The sequence below is a fragment of the Salvia hispanica genome, chromosome 1 (assembly GCF_023119035.1).
Source record: "Salvia hispanica cultivar TCC Black 2014 chromosome 1, UniMelb_Shisp_WGS_1.0, whole genome shotgun sequence".
NCBI lineage: Eukaryota > Viridiplantae > Streptophyta > Magnoliopsida > Lamiales > Lamiaceae > Salvia > Salvia hispanica.
The window spans coordinates 43,470,640-43,490,170 of NC_062965.1; the positions used below are offsets into that span (position 1 = coordinate 43,470,640).

Sequence of the window (19,531 nt, forward strand, 5' to 3'; positions counted from 1 at the left end):
AGATGGCGGTAGGGGTCAACGGGTGATCGGATGATTAAGACCGGGGCGGAACAAGGGCCGACCCGGGGGACGCCGAGTTTTTGGGGGATGAGCCCGGCGCCGAACGGCGGGGGGGTTAATTGGTTTTCTACGCAGTATCCGGGGGGCGGACGGGCCGGGGGAGGAAGGGGTGTTCGCGGCGGTATAAGAGGGAAAAAATGGGAGAGGGCCGGGGGATTCGAAGGGTAAGTGATCAATTTAAAATATAAAATTACCATTCTAACCTTTCATAATTATTTATCTAAAAAAATCTCAATTGATCATGATCCTATATATATATATATACATAATAACAAATTTAGTATTCAAAATACAAACTTTTTCTAACTTCTTTAATTATTTTGTGATGTATTCCTAATCTGTTATTAAGATGTTGTAGAAATTAAGTTTTCCCAAATTCAGTTGAATTCACATGATATCTCGTTATTGTTTATAAACGGAACACGCTAGCGATGTTAATTTTTGTCAATGATATTATTTGTTTGACTTGTTATCACTTTTAACTTAGCAATGTAAAAAGGCATAAATATACATTATAGTACTATATTAATCCAATGAAATATAAAAGAAGCCGTTTCTTTTCCTCTAACGACCAATTCAAGTCCTTATTCCTTGTGAAAACTGAAAATACATAGGGTCAACGGTCAAACTTATGTGCATGGAAATTTTCAATTGATATGCACTATAAATACAAACACCACACACACATCAACCTATCTCCAAAACCCACAATTTCTATTTTCTCCTATAATTTACACATCCAATATCAAGATGAGGTGTACAAGATTTCTCACATTCTTAGCCATCACGGTACTAGTTTTTCTGCTCATGGTACAACCACAATCAAGCAACTCGAATTCTTGATGAAGAGGAAGAGCAATGGATCATGAAGAGTGGCCAAAGCCTCCTTCTGCCTTCCTTCCAACGGGGCCGCCCCACCGGGCCTCCTGCGCCTAGCGGATGCACATGGGTCCGTGGCAGCGGAGGAAAGCCATGCACGGCCTCCATCAGCAACCGGAACTTCGCAGGCCAATCTCATCCCGCGGACGCCTACCCTAAGCAAATGCCTCACTTTGGGGTCGCTAAATAAATCGAATATTTAACCACGTTATCAGACAAAGTATAACTGATTTTTTTTAATTTTTTTTTAGTTTGGCTCAAGAATCAACTAAGATGTAACTTATTTTCATTCTTTCTTTTTTTTTAAATGTACTACTGTATGTGATTTTAATAAATATCGATATCACAGGAGAGAGGTAATATTGGAAGTCAGAATTGTAAACCAAGGAATGAAATTAAAATACAGAAGATGTATAATAGTACTATTTTATTATAAGTAGCGATCAAACTCTTTATTGGGTGACATTTCAGCATTAGATATTTGAATGTTTTAATTTAATTTAACTTATGGGTGACAATTAATGACAGTGTCACCTGATAATCAGATGAATATTGATGTGACTAATTAATGTGCTAATAACTGCAAATCAACAACTTAAAAAGGGAATAATAGACTTCTGAGTTATGACTGAAAATTTGAGACTGGGTCGTGGTCGTGGATGACTTAGCTAACTAAGAGCTATCACCAACGAGAATGGATAAATGAAAGAGGTATATTATCTATTTGTCTTCTTATAAAGTGAAATATAGAGTATATCTTTTTAAAAAATAACAAAGGATAAAGGTATATAAAAAGATAAATCATTTTTTTAAATAAAATAATAGTACAAAATGCATTAAAAACTATAAAGTGCATTAAATTAAAATACATTGAAAACACTTCCAAAATACAAAATGCATTAATTGCCTTCTCAAATACCTTCTTGGAGAATATTTTTTCATGTAAAGAAGGCAAATATGATAGTTATAAGATTTTACCTCTTCATCAATAGAGAGATAAAAATATCTCTTTAAAATAGAAAAAGGTATAATATCTTCTCATATACCTCTCCCCTTTGAGAATGATTTTTCATGAAAAAAGGTAAATATGGTAGTTATATGCGTTTACCTCTTCATTTATCTTTTCCCTTGGAGATGCTCTAAGTATAATAGCATTGTTAGTAGAAGTTATTTTTGTTTGCATTTTAGTGAACAATTTTATGTGTCTTTTAATAAGTTGGTAGCAAACTCTTTTCATAATATTAAGGTCATGTTATTGTTATTTTTATTTTTACTTCAATAAATTTGAGGCAGAATTTTGATAGAGTTTAACTTAGAAAACTTAGAGATTTCACATGTTTAGGGACTGAATTGTCGATGATGATAAGTTTTTTCATATATATATTTGAGTTGAGTTGACTTAATGATATGAAAAGTTTATATATGCATAAATAATGAATTGCTTATTTGTTGTCTTGAATTTTGTAAGATTTAAGCTTGAATTTCATTTTGTGGTGTGATGTATCAGCAATTATATACTACTACATGTTTCTAGAGTTGGAGATAATTAAGGAGAAGGGGAAAATGAGAAAAATAAGAGTAGTTGTGCCTAAATGCAAAGTGCGTAGACGAAAACGAAAAAAATGGAAGTCCATAGAAATGAAAGGAATGCACAAGATAAAGACGTAGGCCAACTTTTATGTACTCCAAATAAATTCACTAGGCCCAAAATATCATTTCCTCCACATTCTATTTAAATCCCCTAGCCAACTTTTTTACTCTCTCCTGACCCAAAACAAAAGAGCGATCAACAACTTCCATTCTCATAATATATGGGACTTATATATGGCATTCAGTTAGGAGTGTTCCGTTGGCAAAATTATATATATCTCATTATTAAATTTATAGTATGTTTGATTCATTAAATTTATACTAGTATATTTGGTTCATGAGATTGAATCTCATAACTTAATTCAAAAACTTATATTATCTCAATTCTTAAAAGCTAATTAGGTTTTTTCCCATTCAAGCAACACAGTTAAAATCATAAACAAATAATTTCAAATTCCATGTCATTATTTCAAAATAAAAAATTAAATCACAAACAAAGAATCAAATCTTTAATTTTTTCTGCAAGTACAAGCTGAACAGTGTATTATGCATAGATTTTAGTAGGAGAACTCTTGATATGATTTTGCGGCTGCTGACCTGCTGTAATTTACACACCGCCTCTGATATGAGTTTGTAGGAGAAGAAAATTTATTGTATTATAAATTTGGGCTTCAATGTTCAAGTAAAGCAATTTTAATTTTTCAATTATTATCATATATTAAAGGCCCAAGTTTTATTATAGTCCAATACAATATAATTAATGACCCACTTAGAAGCCCAATTTCATCAATGTCGTCTTCTCCAAATTGGGGATCTGCTCTATTCCAGTTTTGCCGTCGCTGCGTCGCAGACTCGCAGAATTCAGGCCATCCGAAGCCGGGGCGGAAATCCGGCGGGGCGCGGCTGCATAGGCGGGGGTATGGGTCCGGTTCCGGCCAAGCCCTCCGTCCCTGCACATAGTGCACACACGCAATGCACAATGCACATGCACTAACACACAGTATATACACACATGCACAAACACACAATACACACGACATACACACACTTCTCTGACACACACAAAGTTGGGAGGATTGGCCTAATTCTAAGGCGCATCAGATAAACAAATCTCCCCCAATTGCAAGAATATGATAGGAGAACTAGGGGTGTAAATTCTAGGGGTGTAAATTCGGGTACCCGCGGGTACCCAATCCCGAAAATTCGGGTACCCGAACCCGAAATCTCAAAAATATCATACCCAATATCCGACCCGTATGTGAATTCGGGTACTCTAATACTCGATGCGGGTACCTGAACGCAACTATTCGGATACCCATAAACCCGAAATTATTATATTTAAAATTTATTCTTTTATAATAAATTAAATTGTGATGAGAATATAAATTATTAAAATCACACAATATTTATACTATTTATTGACTATAATTCTATATTATATAAATGGACATTAGACAAATAGACACTACTTAATTTTAAAATTAATTTTTTTTTTTATATAAATTGAAACATAAAAGAGATTAAAATAATTTTTTAAGACATTAAATGAACATGTAAATAAAATGGAGAAAGCATAACTAATTAATTATATATTTTCAAAAGATAACAAGTAAGAACATAGATAATGCAACATGGACCGTACACGAATGTAAAGAAGAGAGCAAACGGCCAAAAGAGAGCAGCATCAATGGCGTGAAGGAAACTTGAAAAAGTGAGGCACACGAAAAATTTATAAATCTACATGTGATTAAATAAGTTGCCCTAGATTTACCCTATGGGCCATAGGCCCTATACTAAATAAAAATATTTATCACAAATGCATAATTAATCGGGTTTAATCGGGTATTATTTGGGTACCCTAATACGGGTTTCGGGTACCCTAAATCCGAAAAATCCTAACATTTAACTACACAAACCCGTACCCGAACCCATAATTTCAGGTTTCGGGTACCCAAAACCCGTCGGGTATTGGGACTGCGTCGGGAATATCTGAAACCCGCGGATTAAATTTTCAAGCCTAAGAAGAACAATATAATTGCACCTAATGTGGACGAATCAATAATATGATAATGAGAAACAATAATAGAAAATATCAACACCAAGATTTTACGTTGAAAACACTCTTTATTGTGAGGAGATAAAAACCACGAGACCCATCGATCTACAAAATCCACTATCACCAAAGGGAGAATACAACGAAGAAGTTTAAAATGATACCTAATCCTTAACAACACAATGACAGGCAATAGATAATCAACACAACTTCATAACAGATGAAATAAATATCTCAAGAAACTACAAGTATGTTCAAAAATTTATAACTGAAAATCTAACTGTTCAAATTCAATTTCAATTTCCTTAGGTCAAAATGAAGCTCCAAGACCCTCTACCTCTAGTTAAAATTTCAAGTTGATCGGACAAAGTTTAAACCTCCGACTGTGACAAAAACCGAGACTGCACGGTGCAAAAACTTGGAGAACACACTCTTTTCTCTTTTCCTTCCTTCTACACATTTTTCTCTCTCCTTTCAATATGGAGAGCTCCTACACTCATGGTATGTATTTATAAGTTCTCATTTAACCTATTAAAGTACATAAATGAACCAATACCATAAGGGTCATTTTTCCGCTAAGTTGGGACTTGGGAGCCCTAACCCTACCCACACAATACCCAATGAGGTACACATAGTTAATTATTTTTGAATAGTTTTGTGCATAAGCTGATTATTTGCACTGCAGCAAGATAGAGTTGGGACTTCCTTTAAAAGTTAAAATAAATCAATGCTAGCTATTTTTGTTATATTAATGCTTGATATAACATCTAAATTATCTCATTCTCATGCATTGGATGCGAAAAACAAGAAAGGAAAAGAGCCCTCAGATTCCCTTTTTCAATTAATCAAGAAAAGCCAGTTTGCTTTCCTACAGAACAGGAAGTTTGCGTGCGCAATGTGTGTAGTGTCTGTGTTGTGCGTGCAGCAGTGTTTGCAGTTTGTATTGTATGGCACAATTTTTCAAATTCAATTCCATATAAATCCACTTCATATTACAACCAATGGATTTTAAGTTTTGATTCCTTCCGATTCAAATTCATAGATTTCCAATTCCAATTCGATTCGAATTTCGTGTGAAAAAACGGACCTTAAATCAATTTCTCAAACACACTGCTTAATGCAAATGCAAACTTACGGCTGAGGGAAGTGCTATTTTGAAAAGCTAAGTTAATGCAAAGAAATGCAGTAGTGTTTTATAGATACAGTGTTGAACTTGATACAAGCAAGTTTTCATTGCATAAACATAAGAAAGATGCGATGATATTACTTAAGGTAAGCAATCTACATTCTGCACTAAGGTAAACGGACTTGCAAGCTCGTATCCACAGTTTACATGATCAGCTACGCGCTACAAGTTTGTCAAAAGCATAGATTCAACCTGAAACTGTAAAAAATTATAAGGAGAACGAATACCTCTGCAGTCGAATCTCCAACTAAAAGAAAAAAACAAAGATTACATTGACTATACATGTTCCACCCCTGAAGCGTGATTCAATCTTCTGGGGAAGATTAAGTGGAGGTTCAAGTAGATCCCTTTGAAGCTTCTTGTGACTACATCCATCGTTAGGATGACATTTACCGATCAGAACATCTTGATCATCTCCATTTTGGCCCCTCTGATTGATTATTACAGATGTTGTGAAGCTCTCTGTGTGCCAAAGCAGATCCCTTCCAGTCATTTTTTGGCATAACTCCAAAACAGCATTAAAGCATGTACATAATTATTGATCTGATGTAGTCCATGGAGTTCCAACGCTCAGTTCTCTATTTACACCAATTGTATGTTTCATCCGCAAACACCAACACCAATTTAAATAGAGAATGGCATTTCTTTAGCATATGAGACACATCATGCAAGCTTGCGGAAGAAGGGGTGCAATGGTTATATGGGAGTTCCATCAGTTACTAGTGACGGAGAGGAGGTTCTGAGAGGGCTGGCAGCCAGTTATAGCTTATTATCCTTTATTTAATGTAATTTATTTACTTCTTTCATTTACAAATAGAGTCCTTGCAGATCAAGGGACACCATCGTTGAAAATTGTAAGTGCAAGTGCCAACTTTCACTCTTTGATCCTTCTCATCGCTTCTATTCTCTAACAGCGTCTTGAAGCCAAATTTCAGTCATGTGATGATTGTTATAATATCCATTCAATATCATACTCTGGGAATGACACTACAAATTTATCTTAATAAGTGATCATTCTTTGCAATCTTAAGTTCAATCAGTGTTCTCAAAATGGATAACAAAGAACAAACATGGCACTACCAGTTTAATCGTAGAACTTATAGCCTATAAGGAACTTTGTGTGTACTCTATGACCTACACATTTTTATTAATCAGAATCAGAAAACATAATCAAAATGATAATATATGTTTTAGAGAAATGAATTAAACCTTCGAGCCAGGCCCAATTTTTTGTAGTAATACATATTAGAGTGGGGATGTACATAAATTTAGCAATTAGTGTATCGAAAGGTAATACTTACATTGTTATCGACAGATGAAGATCTGGCTGGTTGGTCATCACCATCGATGTGAGTTTTCTGTGCAATTTTTTAGTAGAAGATACAGAATAACTTTTTGCACAACAGAGGTATTCTGTTCATTCTCATGAGAGAAATTGTTCTTGTTGGTTGAGTAAAATTTGAGATTGGCAGCCTCTACTTAATAGATCTAGAACTTGGGCCACGAGGCATTTCATTTAAGTTTCAAACTAAAATGAGCTTGATGGAGCTCCTCCAACTTCCTTCAAACATTGCCAGAGTATACATATATATCATCCTCAAAGCTTGATACTGAGTCACTCCTAGGTTTGCAGTTGCCGCAGGCTCTCAAGTTTTTGTCAGATTAGGAATTACTAGAAGCCCCAAGACTTGTTTCTGTATTAGCTGCAGTTTGAGTATCCAGATCTGAGGTCTCTTCTATATCAGCTTCATCTGGGTCATCAAGGAAATTATTTCTGTAAGATTCTAACTCATATTCCAAGTCCTGCAATTCCTTCTCCCTTTGAGCAAGAAGATCATTAGCATTTTCCAATGCCTGCGCATCATATGTTGCTTGCTCCTCCATCATCCTTAGGTAATTTAGTGCCTCCATGCGTAATGATGCCTTCTCCTCCTGTAATCTTGTAATCATGGCCATTGCTTCTTCTGCTGCAATAGCAGCAGCATTTCTTTCTTCGTCCAATTCCTTATACAAAGAATTCAGGCAGTTGTGATCATGCTCAATCTGTCGTTGTAGTTGATTCACAACACTTTCACCTTCAATGTCGTTCACAGTGATTTCATCCACAGATATATATGAGGAGTCCTCAATTTCTGATGAAGCTGGAAATGGAACTTCCTTAGAATAAGGATCTTCTGTTATTTTAAATTCATCACGTTTATGATGAACTCTATGACTGGGTTCTTCTTGCAATAAGCCCACATCAGAAGTGGATACTGCAGCCGCATCTTCAATTTTAGCATAATCACAGGTATCAGTGGGTTCAAAAGCACTCCTGGATAATAGTTGTGGAGTTTCATCATCACGAATTGAAGCATCAATATGACGTGTATCATCTGAATTAGTCCTTGCAGTAGCTTCTGTGTGACTCGCCTCAGATAGTTCTCCATTCTCGCTGCTTTCCCCAGTGTCTTCTGCTGCAAAGTCATCAAACAAGTCAGCATATGATAACCAAATTATTGAACTTTGTCAAAGAAAGTCATGTTTTATGCAGACAAGTTTAAAGGATTGTATAAACCTATTGGAGGAAAAGAAGAGCTAACCTTTTTCTGGTGTTGTGTCATTGGACAATGGAGAAACACTGCATACAGAAATAACCTCAGACGGTACAGAGATGGATGGCATGTGAGGGAGAGAAACGCTGGATTCAGATGTCTCTGTAAAATGACCAACACCACCATCGCGTGGTGAGAAACTGTCACCTAAAGAAAATTGCTTCCGCGTCAAAGATGAACTGCGTTTATAATAAGCCACTTCTTCCTTATCAAGATCTGCAAAATGCTTTGTATTGGCATTAGATGACAAAGTGTCCTCATTCTTGTGCTCGCTTGTTTTAATCATACTAGGTGGATCAAGAGCTATATATTTCACATCAAAACCTTGACCCGTCTGGCTCTTTAGAGCATCGCTATCAGATGGTGGTTCGTGCAAGCTTTTTTCATTATCAGTGTTAACATCATCATCATCATCTTCTGAATGTGCAAATTCAGACTCGGAATCAGAGGACAATTTTAGCTCCGTATACGCTACAGTAGTAGGCCTTGTGTCAGCATCAACACTATTTCTCTGAGCTGGTTGATCTGTCACCACCGTGCCTGCGTACTTTTCTCTAATCCTCTTTAGGCTATCACTGTGACTGAAATTACTCGAACTTGGTGTAAGAGGATGAGGCAGCCTAATGTTTTCCCTAGAAGCCCCAAAACCAAGGGGGTCAAGTTGTAGCAATCTTCCAGTGTTAGATTTAGACTTCACCATGATGCTGCAGCAGGAACAGGTCATGTTCTCAGGGGAACTCGATTTTTTCTGCATAGCAATCGATGTGAGACACTCTTCACACATGCTATGAACAGTAGCAAATCTAGAATGGACAGAACAAGACACCAGTGAAGATATTTCTTCTCTGTGCTCACTGCACAATAAGCTCCAACACAATGCGTGTTTCTTTTTTTCCAAACCATGATCAAGCCTCGAGCACAACAGACAAGGTGTTTCCAGTTCACAATAGCGCGCGAATTTTAGGAGCAGATACCAAAGTGCTGCATCGACATACAGCAAGAACATCAAGAACCATTCACATGAAGCGGATGACAACACATTCATAAATCCGTTGATCTTTATCTTCCTTGGAGAAGAAATTCCAGCAGCCATGGCAACAATATGACCTACAGGATCACCAAGAATTCGTTTCGTAGCTAACCAAATCCCACGACGAACGCTCTTCTCCCTACCATTACCTGTAATCCATCTATTCAATGAACACAGTCAATATAAATGGAAACAAAAAAAGCAGACTGGCATTAATTCTGAACAAATGCCAATTCATGAAATCATCTATTTACAGTCACACAATTGTAGAATCTCAAAATGCATGAGAAACAAAATATAAAAATGTAGAACATTTCCAAATTCACCACCACGAGGCTCATTCGCATCCTAATTCACAAATCAAACAACAATCTCAACCGAACAAAACATAGGCCAAATAAAAAAAAACCCTAGATCAATTAGCAATGTATAAATCTCCAATAAATAAATAAACCAATAGTTAATCAGAACAATCTTAAAAACATTCATGTAAATATCAAATTAGAAGAGAAAAAGGGGACATGATATACGGAGAAGGAAGAAAGTTACCGGATGGGAGGCAGAGAGAAAAGCAGTAGAAAGGAGGTTAATGATGATCGCCATTTCACCAGCCATGAAAATGAAATTGTGAGATCATCATCATTATGGTTGAAAATTACGAAGGAGCCCTCCTCCAAATTCTATTGACCGTTATCACTTATAACCAACTGATTTTCGAATTTCTTAATAAATATTACTCACATTATATAAGTATTCCCTCTTTTCCATTCAAAATAAAAACTTCCTATTTTTTCCTCAATCTTACTTACTTTGTCTTTATTGACTCATAAAACAACACTACATGAAATCTCGTGTAGATATTTTATATTTAATGGAATGAAGGGAGTATGTCATTATAATTTAGTCGCATATAATGTTTGAATGTCTAAAACAAAAAATTTGGATGATGAATAAATCTTATACCATTAAATAAACATCAAAACAGCTCTTTGAAAATATTCACTCTAATAACAAGATAAGGAAATTATCACGCAATTTGAAATGTTGAAATAATTAAATACCACAAGTCATAAAAGTATAGCAATTATTTATTATTGTGAGATGTGGAATAAAATGTGGTGAGGAAATTTAATTTTCTTCCCATATATTGGTGTATTCCAATTATATAAGGTCCTCCACGACTATATACGTTAAACTCTAATTTACTTTTGAGTATAGATCATACCAAAAATAGTTTTATTACAATTAGTTACATTATATATTTAAATATTATCATTTTTTTAGTATTTATATCATAAAAATTTTAGAGTAATACCATATTTGGTGTTATTTTATTAAAAATTTCAAAATAAATTTAAATTTAGTGTATAATTGGAAAAATTGTCTACTAAAAATAAGTTATAATTAGAGAAATGTCTACACTAAAAATAAGTTTTGACATATAATTGATGAATGATTATCTAACAATGATTAGATGCCCAACAATGATTAGATGCCCATGCCAGACTAACCTAGACGTAGGAGCACGTGTTTGAATTATTATTATTATTATTATTATTATTATTATTGTTATTATTATTGTTATTATTATTATTATTATTATTATATCTGTTTCTTTAGCAGTATCAAATAATTTGTGCACAAGTATTAATATATTAATAAAAATATAATCAAATGTAAACTTTAAATATTATAGAAACTTTAAATTATGGTATGATAGATAATAAAATAATAATAATAAAAAATTATCAACACAATGTCAATGGTTGATGTTGTGTTGAAATTATGTTGACATCAAAATCTTGAAATTTTTACATTGTGTTGACGTTATATTAATACTGTGTTGAAAAGTTTGGAATTAGTACCATATATGAGTTTAAGGTTTAGGTTTGCATTTTATCACTACCCTAAATTAATAAATGTAAAAGAATATTGAAACGTGAGTATCATTTTTATATTTTAATTTTATAAAATATGAGTGGGATAAGAAATAGTAGAATGTAGGACCTATTATTATTTATAAAAGATTCTAATTGGACTCCTAATATAGGAAGAACTAAAATAGAAAATCAGGACTGCTAAAGTGGGATGGAGGGAGTATTTGCCATAAAACAAAAACGCCCGTCAATATCCTTTGTTTCACTTTTTATAAACTTTTAATTAGTCCCTCGATCCCTCAATATTATGTGTCACGGTTTTTCTTTTTAGTTCGTGTTTTATTAATTATCTCATTTTATTTTATTATTTTTTATAGTAGCCACATAATTCCATTTACTAATTTTCAATTCATTTTTTTTTATATTTTTTAAAAATCGTTTTAAATCAGAGTAGGATGTCTATTAGAGAACGAGGGTGTATTTATTATATATTTGTGGAAGTTCTATAAACTCTTCGGGTTATGTTGCAGACATGGACGAACTACATGAGCTCCACAAGGGACAAACATCTCAACTCATTTGTATGAGGTGCCGAGTTTGAGACTTCTTGACATCATTTATAATTTCCTCATTTATATAGGAGTTTATTTTAATAAAACGTCTCATCTAAAAAAAAATTCAAATGTTATTTTGATCATATTTTAATATATTTTTTGAAATACCCTTGTATATGCTCCTTCTCAAATTCATAAAATGCTTTTATATACTTCATTCGTAAAAGTAGAAACTTTCCTTATAGGAAATTTCTTTCTCTCTAATGAGGTTGAACCTATTTTGACTAACTGATACGCTCGGATTTTGCATTGTTTTAAAGCCATTATTTGGTCCGTTTTGAATGTCAAAGTTGCATTACATGTCCATTATTTGCATATTTTATCAATTTTGGTATTTTGACGTGTTTTATGATAAATATACAAAATGGAGCTTAAAAAGGCATAAAAAAGTCAAAATTCGGAAGCTGGAGAAGAAGGCAACCCAGCGGGCCGCTGGCGCACACTAGCGGTCACTGAAAACCAGTCCAGAGCGTTCTGACTCTCTCCAGCGGCCCGCTGGGGCCATGCCAGCGGCCGCTGGGCCTGTTCGAGCGCGGCAGTCCCAGTTCAAACCTGCAATGTAAGCAACATGCCAACGTTCTGACTCTTTTTATCTCTCTCTTACTTTTTCCAATTATAACTCATGTCATTTTAAATATTTTTATTTTTAAGGGACGGAGTGAGTATATTTTTACCTCACTTATATAGAAATCTTGTCTTCGTCCAATGTAAGCAACTTGCAAAATATACAATTTATCTACAACCTTGTCAGACTTAATTCACATGCCCAAAATCTAATTGTCACTCTAAGATTTTTCATCCAGAATCATTAAAATAATTACATTTTGAACATATCATCAATATATAATTGATGGAACTGGCAGCGGAAGCGGTGTTGCATTGATTAACATAATTTAACAATTATTAATCACACCAATAAATCTAAATCACATAATAATCAAATTTATTTAGTAGATTATTTAGACAAAATCTATTCGCGTAATTCTTACATGTATCATGCTCATAACTTGAATCGATCATGCTTTAAGAATATTGAAACCTAAAACATGCTTTTCTACGGAGCAGAAAATTACCTAATTAATTCTCCAAAGAATTGAAGATGGCTAGCTGCTTCTCCATGTGACGCTTTGAACACTAGACCACAAATCTTCTCTCTGGTTCCCTACTGTACTCCGATATCGGTGTGGGCTGATCTCTCACCAGAATACTAGGACTTAAATAAAGAAGACGAGGAAGAAATCCTTTTGGGAATAGGTGAAGAATTCGAAATTCTCTACAGCTAGAGATTTTTGAAATTTTCGAAAATTGCAAGAATAAAATTGTGATTATTTCTGTCTCCTTTATTCTCTTATTTATATTAAGTTCCTTTTGGGCCCAGACAGGGGATCTATGGAAGGTTTTGGATATGAACTCATCCAATTTACTTTTTACTAATTAAATTGAACCCAAAATTTAATATAAGTTATAATTGGAATATTACGAGCAGCCACTACAGAAGTAATATTGAACTCTCCCCATCCAAATCCGAAATTACAAGTAATCCGGGTTTCCGATTAACTTTCATTTCCCGCGCTTAAGATAAAAATGTCGATTAATTAATTAATATCTGCTATGGACTTAATTAATTAACTTCTTATTAACTCCAAGAGTGGACTTAGCATGAAACGCTCATTTATTATTCATAGAGTAATCAAACTCCAACTAGCTAGGTTCGAATAATAAAACCTTGTTTCGCGCTCCTCTTGAGGACATTATCAAACGAGACTCAGCTCGCGCACGATTCAATATAATAGCAATCCTAGCACCGCTAGATATTGATCACCACTACCCAATATATCAGGATAATTGGGTTACGAAAAACCCGCACCATTTGATAAGTCAAAGTAATGCATAATCAATACCGTATGCTCAATGCTAACCTATATTGATTAAGAAACAAATATTTATCAAGACCTCGCCTTTCAGTAGATAGCATAAGGGCAAGTCTTGCTGTTAGATCCGTTCAGTGCTATACCACACCAATGTCATCTTATTTCAGTAAGGCTTAGAAATATGCGGACTGACATTGCAACCTTTCTCGATGGATAGTCAAATTCCAACTAGGTTGTGAAATTTATCTTTTTCTTTGTTTAGAACTGACCGTGTTACCTTAAAGTGGACGACGCCCACAACCGGTCTACTAAAACAAAGACTTAGACTTTGTTAAGTTAACTTATACATTTAAACATGCATTAACATCCATTAAATGTAAAACATAACAACATTATGACAAAAATAATTTGTTTTATTCATTGGAAAATAAAATAAGAGTTTTACAGTATTCAATCACTCGAAACGTGATTTCTAGTATACAAACTCTAACAATAATAACATGATACGATAGCTCTTGTCAAACCTCTTACAGTAACAACAATGATTAGCATGACATCTTTTATACTTCTTCCGTCACACAATAATTGTCATTCTTTTCTATTTCGGTCCGTCCCACAATAATTGTCACACTTCATTTTTACCATAAATGATAAGTAGGTCTCATATTCCACTAACTCAATTCACTCACATTTTATTATAAAATCAATATATAAAAGTGGGTGACACATTCTACTAACTTTTCCAACCAATTTTTCTTTACATTTTTTAAAATCCGTGCCCACAAAAAGAGTGACAATTTTTTGTGTGACAGGGGTATTATATTTGCTCTATTTAATTAATTGAACGTTCTTTTCAAATTTTGTGTTGGAAAAATACATATTACTACTACTTATTAAGGTGGTAGCTTTAAGCTTTTCTAGTTTTCATCTCCTAATAAACTTTTTTATCCAATTATGCTAAGTTAGTGACTTTGTGATATTTTCTCCCAAAAAGCAATTTCGATCAAATTCCAATCCAAGTACATGAAACTAATGCTCCTTTTAAATAAATCCAAATACGCATTTTTTGTTTTTTTTTCTTAAGTGTAGTGTAGATGTATATTAGAATACGTAGATATTAATTATAATTTTTTTTTTTGGGTTTGACCATAGGTGTTCCGAACACCGTCTTCGGCGGAATCGGATTAATTCTACTTAACCGAGCTTGCGGATTAAGGCCGAAAGTCTCCCAGCGAGTGGTGGGGTTTGAACCTGTGATCTCAAGGTCACCACAGCTCCGCACTGTCAACTGCATTACAACCCGTTGGTACGTTAATTATAATTTAATAGTATGTCATTTGTAAATTCCAAGTTAAATATTTTGACATCTTATTTCTGTATAAATTAAATTTGGTAGGTCTAATAAATTATTGGTTTACGTATCCAGGATAATTTTGTTTTAGTATCTGATACTATTCATTTTATTTATAGGACAATTTTAAGTAAAATAGTTTAATTTCATGAAGGTGGAACATGAATAACAATTTCCGTACCTGTACCCACAAAGAAGAAAAAATTAATAAAATTGTTATTTATTGACTGATTTAGTTCATATAAGTGAATAATAATTTTCCTACTTGGCATGAACAAAATGACACAAAAATATAAATAATGTAACAAACATACTTGGTACGCACAAAATGGCACACTAAAATATAATCCCTTAGTACGCACAAAATGACACATAAATAGTGATAATGCAACAAACATACTTGATACGCACAAAATGACACTAAAATAGAAATAATTCAACAAACAAACTAACAACTTCGACCTCAAGATAAATAACATCTTTAAAAGAGATTCAAATAAGAACAAATTTAAAATTTATGTTCTCAAGATAAATACTAGTAACATCTTCAGAAGAGATTCAAATAAGAATGAATTTAAAATTTATGTTCTCAAGGGCCAACATTAGCAATTTTATCATCAACTAATTCAATCTCCATGTCCAATATGTGAAGTATCTCGTGCAATTGCTTAGAATTGCTCACATTCACTTGTTCCTTGGTCAAACACTCGGCTAAGAGTAGTTCATTCTCCAGATAGTGTACCTTCTGGGCTCTTTAACCAAGTTCTTGGATATCCTAGACAAAATTTGCCTAAGAAAACCAGACTGGCCTACCGTGTTATTTGTTTGGGAGGAAGAAGGTAAGCTTAAGAACCTTTGTGCAACTTGGGATGTTGTAGGCATGGAAGGCCAAACTTTAGACTGTGTCCCATCTTCATTGATGACTATGCCACAATCTTCAATGCCGCACATGGTTTTCAATTCGTATAGTTGTTTAAACAAACCTGACTTCCTTTTTTTGTATGACTCGCGGCGTGTACGATCATCAACAATAAACTCGTATTTGATCTTTGAACGAACCATGGCAAAATTATTTAAAGCTACAAAAGGCAATAAGAATTTCAACCGTGTGAGGCGTTGGAAATCACAACAATATTGTAAAGGAAAACTGAATAATAGCATAGGTGAGATAAACTCATATGGCGTTTAATTAATTATTAACACATCAATAAATTCTAAGATATGTCTTAAGGCAATTCAAGATATCTATAAAAATAAGTATACATGTCACACATCGAGACAGTAACCTATAAAAGATCGTGTCAATTAAATATCAAAATATGTAAAAAGTGTGTGACGAATTGTATGACTATCAATTAAAGACTCGTGCAACACCGTGCTACATTGTGTGACAATTGTGCATTGTGCTACATCGTGCATCAACTGAATTATATTTTAATTTGTTGTTTAAAATAAGTAATGCCATACATTTCACTAGTGACAATTGCATGGCTCTAGCAATCAACCTAAGTCTTGCTACTCCATATTTAACCCATTTTACGGTGTTAACATAATGATCCTAAAATTGCTTCAAATTCATAAGCATGTGCATTAAATCAATTTATTCATATTAAACCAACATAAACAAGAAAATATATGGTGAGATGGAAGACTTGCAATTCAACACATCAACATTAATGGAATTGAAACATTTGCGCAAGAAATGGTTACAAGGTAGTCTAAGAATATTAAAATGGCCTACCATTTTTACACTGATGGTTTACTTAACCTACGTCTCTTAGCAGGACAAAATGCTTCAATTTCAAATATTCCAACCTGAAAAAAACGAGAGAGAATGTAGAATAAATAAGTACTAAAATTTATTACAAAGTACAAATAATTACATTTCCTACATCAACTCATTTAAACACTTACACATTGAGTTGAAATGGTTGTTATGACTTAAGAAAATATTCCATCCGTCCCGCTTTAGGAGTCCCAGTTGAGTCGGGCACATGTTTTAAGAAAGTGTTGAATGTGTAATAAATAAATGTTGTAGCGGATGTTGGGACTCACTTTTAATTGAGTGTGTAATAAATAAATGTTGTAGTGGATATTGGGACCCACTTTTAACACTTTTTTACTTACTTTATAGGCATTTTTTATCAGTTTATCCCAACCGGGACTGCTAAAGCGGGACGCCCGAAATTGATCAACCGAGACTTCTAAAGCGGAACAGAGGGGGTAATCTAATAATATTTTTTAATTTACATAAAATTTAGTACAAAGTACAAATAATTACATTTCCTAAATCAACTCATTTAAACACTTACGAATTGAGTTGAAATGGTTGTTATCACTTAATAAAATAATATAATAATATTTTTTAATTTACATAATGAGTTAGTCAATTCACCTTAAAAGAATTATCAATCCAACAATCAATGCCCTAACGATTTGGGAAATTTGGACAGATCGCGATTAGTTGCGAACCAAACTTAATAAAGATAAGTGCACGTGAATATGTACATGCGCGTGAGCTCACACTCACCCACACTTATGTTGTGTTTTGTATGCTAAAAATTATTACAAGCATACATGTATTTGTGAAGTTACTCAAACATTTCTCGATTTATGCGTGTCATATGAAGTTACTCAAACATATGAATACGAAATATCTAGATCTAGTTTGAAACCTAGTAAGACTAAATGATATTTTAGTGGAAGAAGTTAGTGACTTGGTCAGTCCCTTGCAAAAGAAAAACATTATCACGACCTAGATAGATTTTAACTACCGCTAGTGAAAGATTCCAGTATCAGTTCGAAAAGTTTTTCATGCCTAAGAAAACAGACATATCGTGGTATAGCCTCCATGAGCCAGAAATATGTGCCTACTACTATGAGAAGAGAAGATTTTTTTTTTTTTTTAATTCTCCTTGTGCAGATCTAGACGTAATTTTTTGAGCTTTTCGTATTCATCCACATCTAGATCTATTGTAATTAATCAAAATTTGCCCATGAAAATGGCTAAAAAAGATTAAGAGAATATGATAGAAGCCTGAGATTGAGTCAATGTTCTTCTCGTGGAGAAGGTGCAAGCCACATTGATCATTTGGAGGATAAAAAAGTATTCATTCAATCACATTTAAATTTACACACATTTTATATGAATTGCATAGATCTATGTATTTTATTACAAAAATAAAATTAATCACTTAATCACATAAATGGATCTGTGTTAGATCTGTTTGATAAATTAGTGTTTCCGCTGTGCAACCCAACTCACATACTCACAGGCTTATGTAGTTCCCAAAACCTGACGATCTATCAACCAATTGAATCCATTTCCAAAACAACCTTAAAGTCACACATCAAATCTTTCTAAAAATTCAAAACAGTTAAACAGTCACATAAACGACAAAGTAAACTATGCACAATTCAATACCTAATGATAAACAAAAAGAATCACCTGATCAATCGAGAAAGGCTGAAGCTAGAGCGCCAGTGACAAAACGAGGAGCTGAAAATGGCGGCGACGGTAGTGAAATGGGGAAGAAGGAGGAGAAACAAATGAGGTAGTATTTAGGTATTAGCTAGTAAATAAGTAGGCAATTAATGGGGGCAAATTTGGGATTATGGTTATCATAATTTTAACACCAAAAACCTTTGTTGAATTTCTTTTGTAGAAATTTTATTGCGTTTTGAATTTTAAAAATAACAACTATTTCTATCTATTTTGATATGTCCCTTCAAATCTTTACAATTTTTATTTTAAGATTTTTTTAAACAACATATGCAGATATATCTATTAATGTTTATTGGCAATTTTATTAATATTTAGGAATTTAGGATATAGTAGTAGTATTTATTGACAATTTTATTAATATCTTAGAAACGATTATCGTGTGCTAGTCTACCATATTAATCACTCCTAATTTTGAGTATGTACTCCTACGATTTATTGACGATTATATTACAGAAATCGCCACCGTCTCAGTCGTATTATAAATAATTGTAATTTGCAACTTTAAGTTATGATACAAATTATATAATAATAAAAGCACTGAATTAATAGACAAACATAATGATAGTGGTCAACATTAAAATACTTTAATTTTTGTTGTAACAAAATTGCATATAGTCAATTAGCACGAGATTATTGCGTTTATGAATCGAAATTTATTCACTTTAATCTACGAGAACAATTTTTTTTACAATTTGAAAGATGATGAGGTATCGATGTCAACAGCATGGCCTTCCTTCTCATGTATGCTGCGTCAGCATCTAGTCAGCTGATGAGTAGACGTCTAGTCAGCATAGATATTTTGAAGAGTTAGTTAGAAAGTTAGTTAGAAGATATTTTTCCTTCTCTTCTTAGCTCGTTGTATAACTAGCTATCTTCTCTTCTTTGTATGTTGATGAATCATTCTATGAAAGTTGATTTCAT

The 19,531-nt window shown here is 33.6% G+C and overlaps 1 protein-coding gene across 3 annotated transcripts; it reads right to left on the reverse strand.

Moving 5' to 3' along the window:
- Window positions 1-5,845: 5,845 nt before the first annotated feature.
- LOC125216099 (myosin-binding protein 1-like) lies at window positions 5,846-10,002 on the reverse strand. Of its 3 annotated transcripts, XR_007175356.1 has the most exons (4): window positions 9,942-10,002; window positions 8,351-9,552; window positions 7,070-8,224; window positions 5,846-6,230 (listed from the first exon to the last, which is right to left on the reverse strand). XR_007175356.1 is itself a non-coding variant. In XM_048117736.1 (3 exons), the coding sequence occupies exons 2-3, from the start codon at window positions 9,453-9,455 to the stop codon at window positions 7,431-7,433; spliced, it is 1,896 nt and encodes a 631-aa protein (XP_047973693.1). In that variant the 5' UTR covers window positions 9,456-9,552; window positions 9,942-10,002; the 3' UTR covers window positions 5,846-7,430. The 3 variants fall into 3 exon arrangements, 2 of the variants coding, with proteins under 2 accessions (XP_047973693.1, XP_047973682.1); XM_048117736.1 differs by having other exon boundaries at window positions 5,846-8,221; XM_048117725.1 differs by having other exon boundaries at window positions 5,846-8,224; window positions 8,351-9,541; window positions 9,942-9,960.
- Window positions 10,003-19,531: the final 9,529 nt, after the last annotated feature.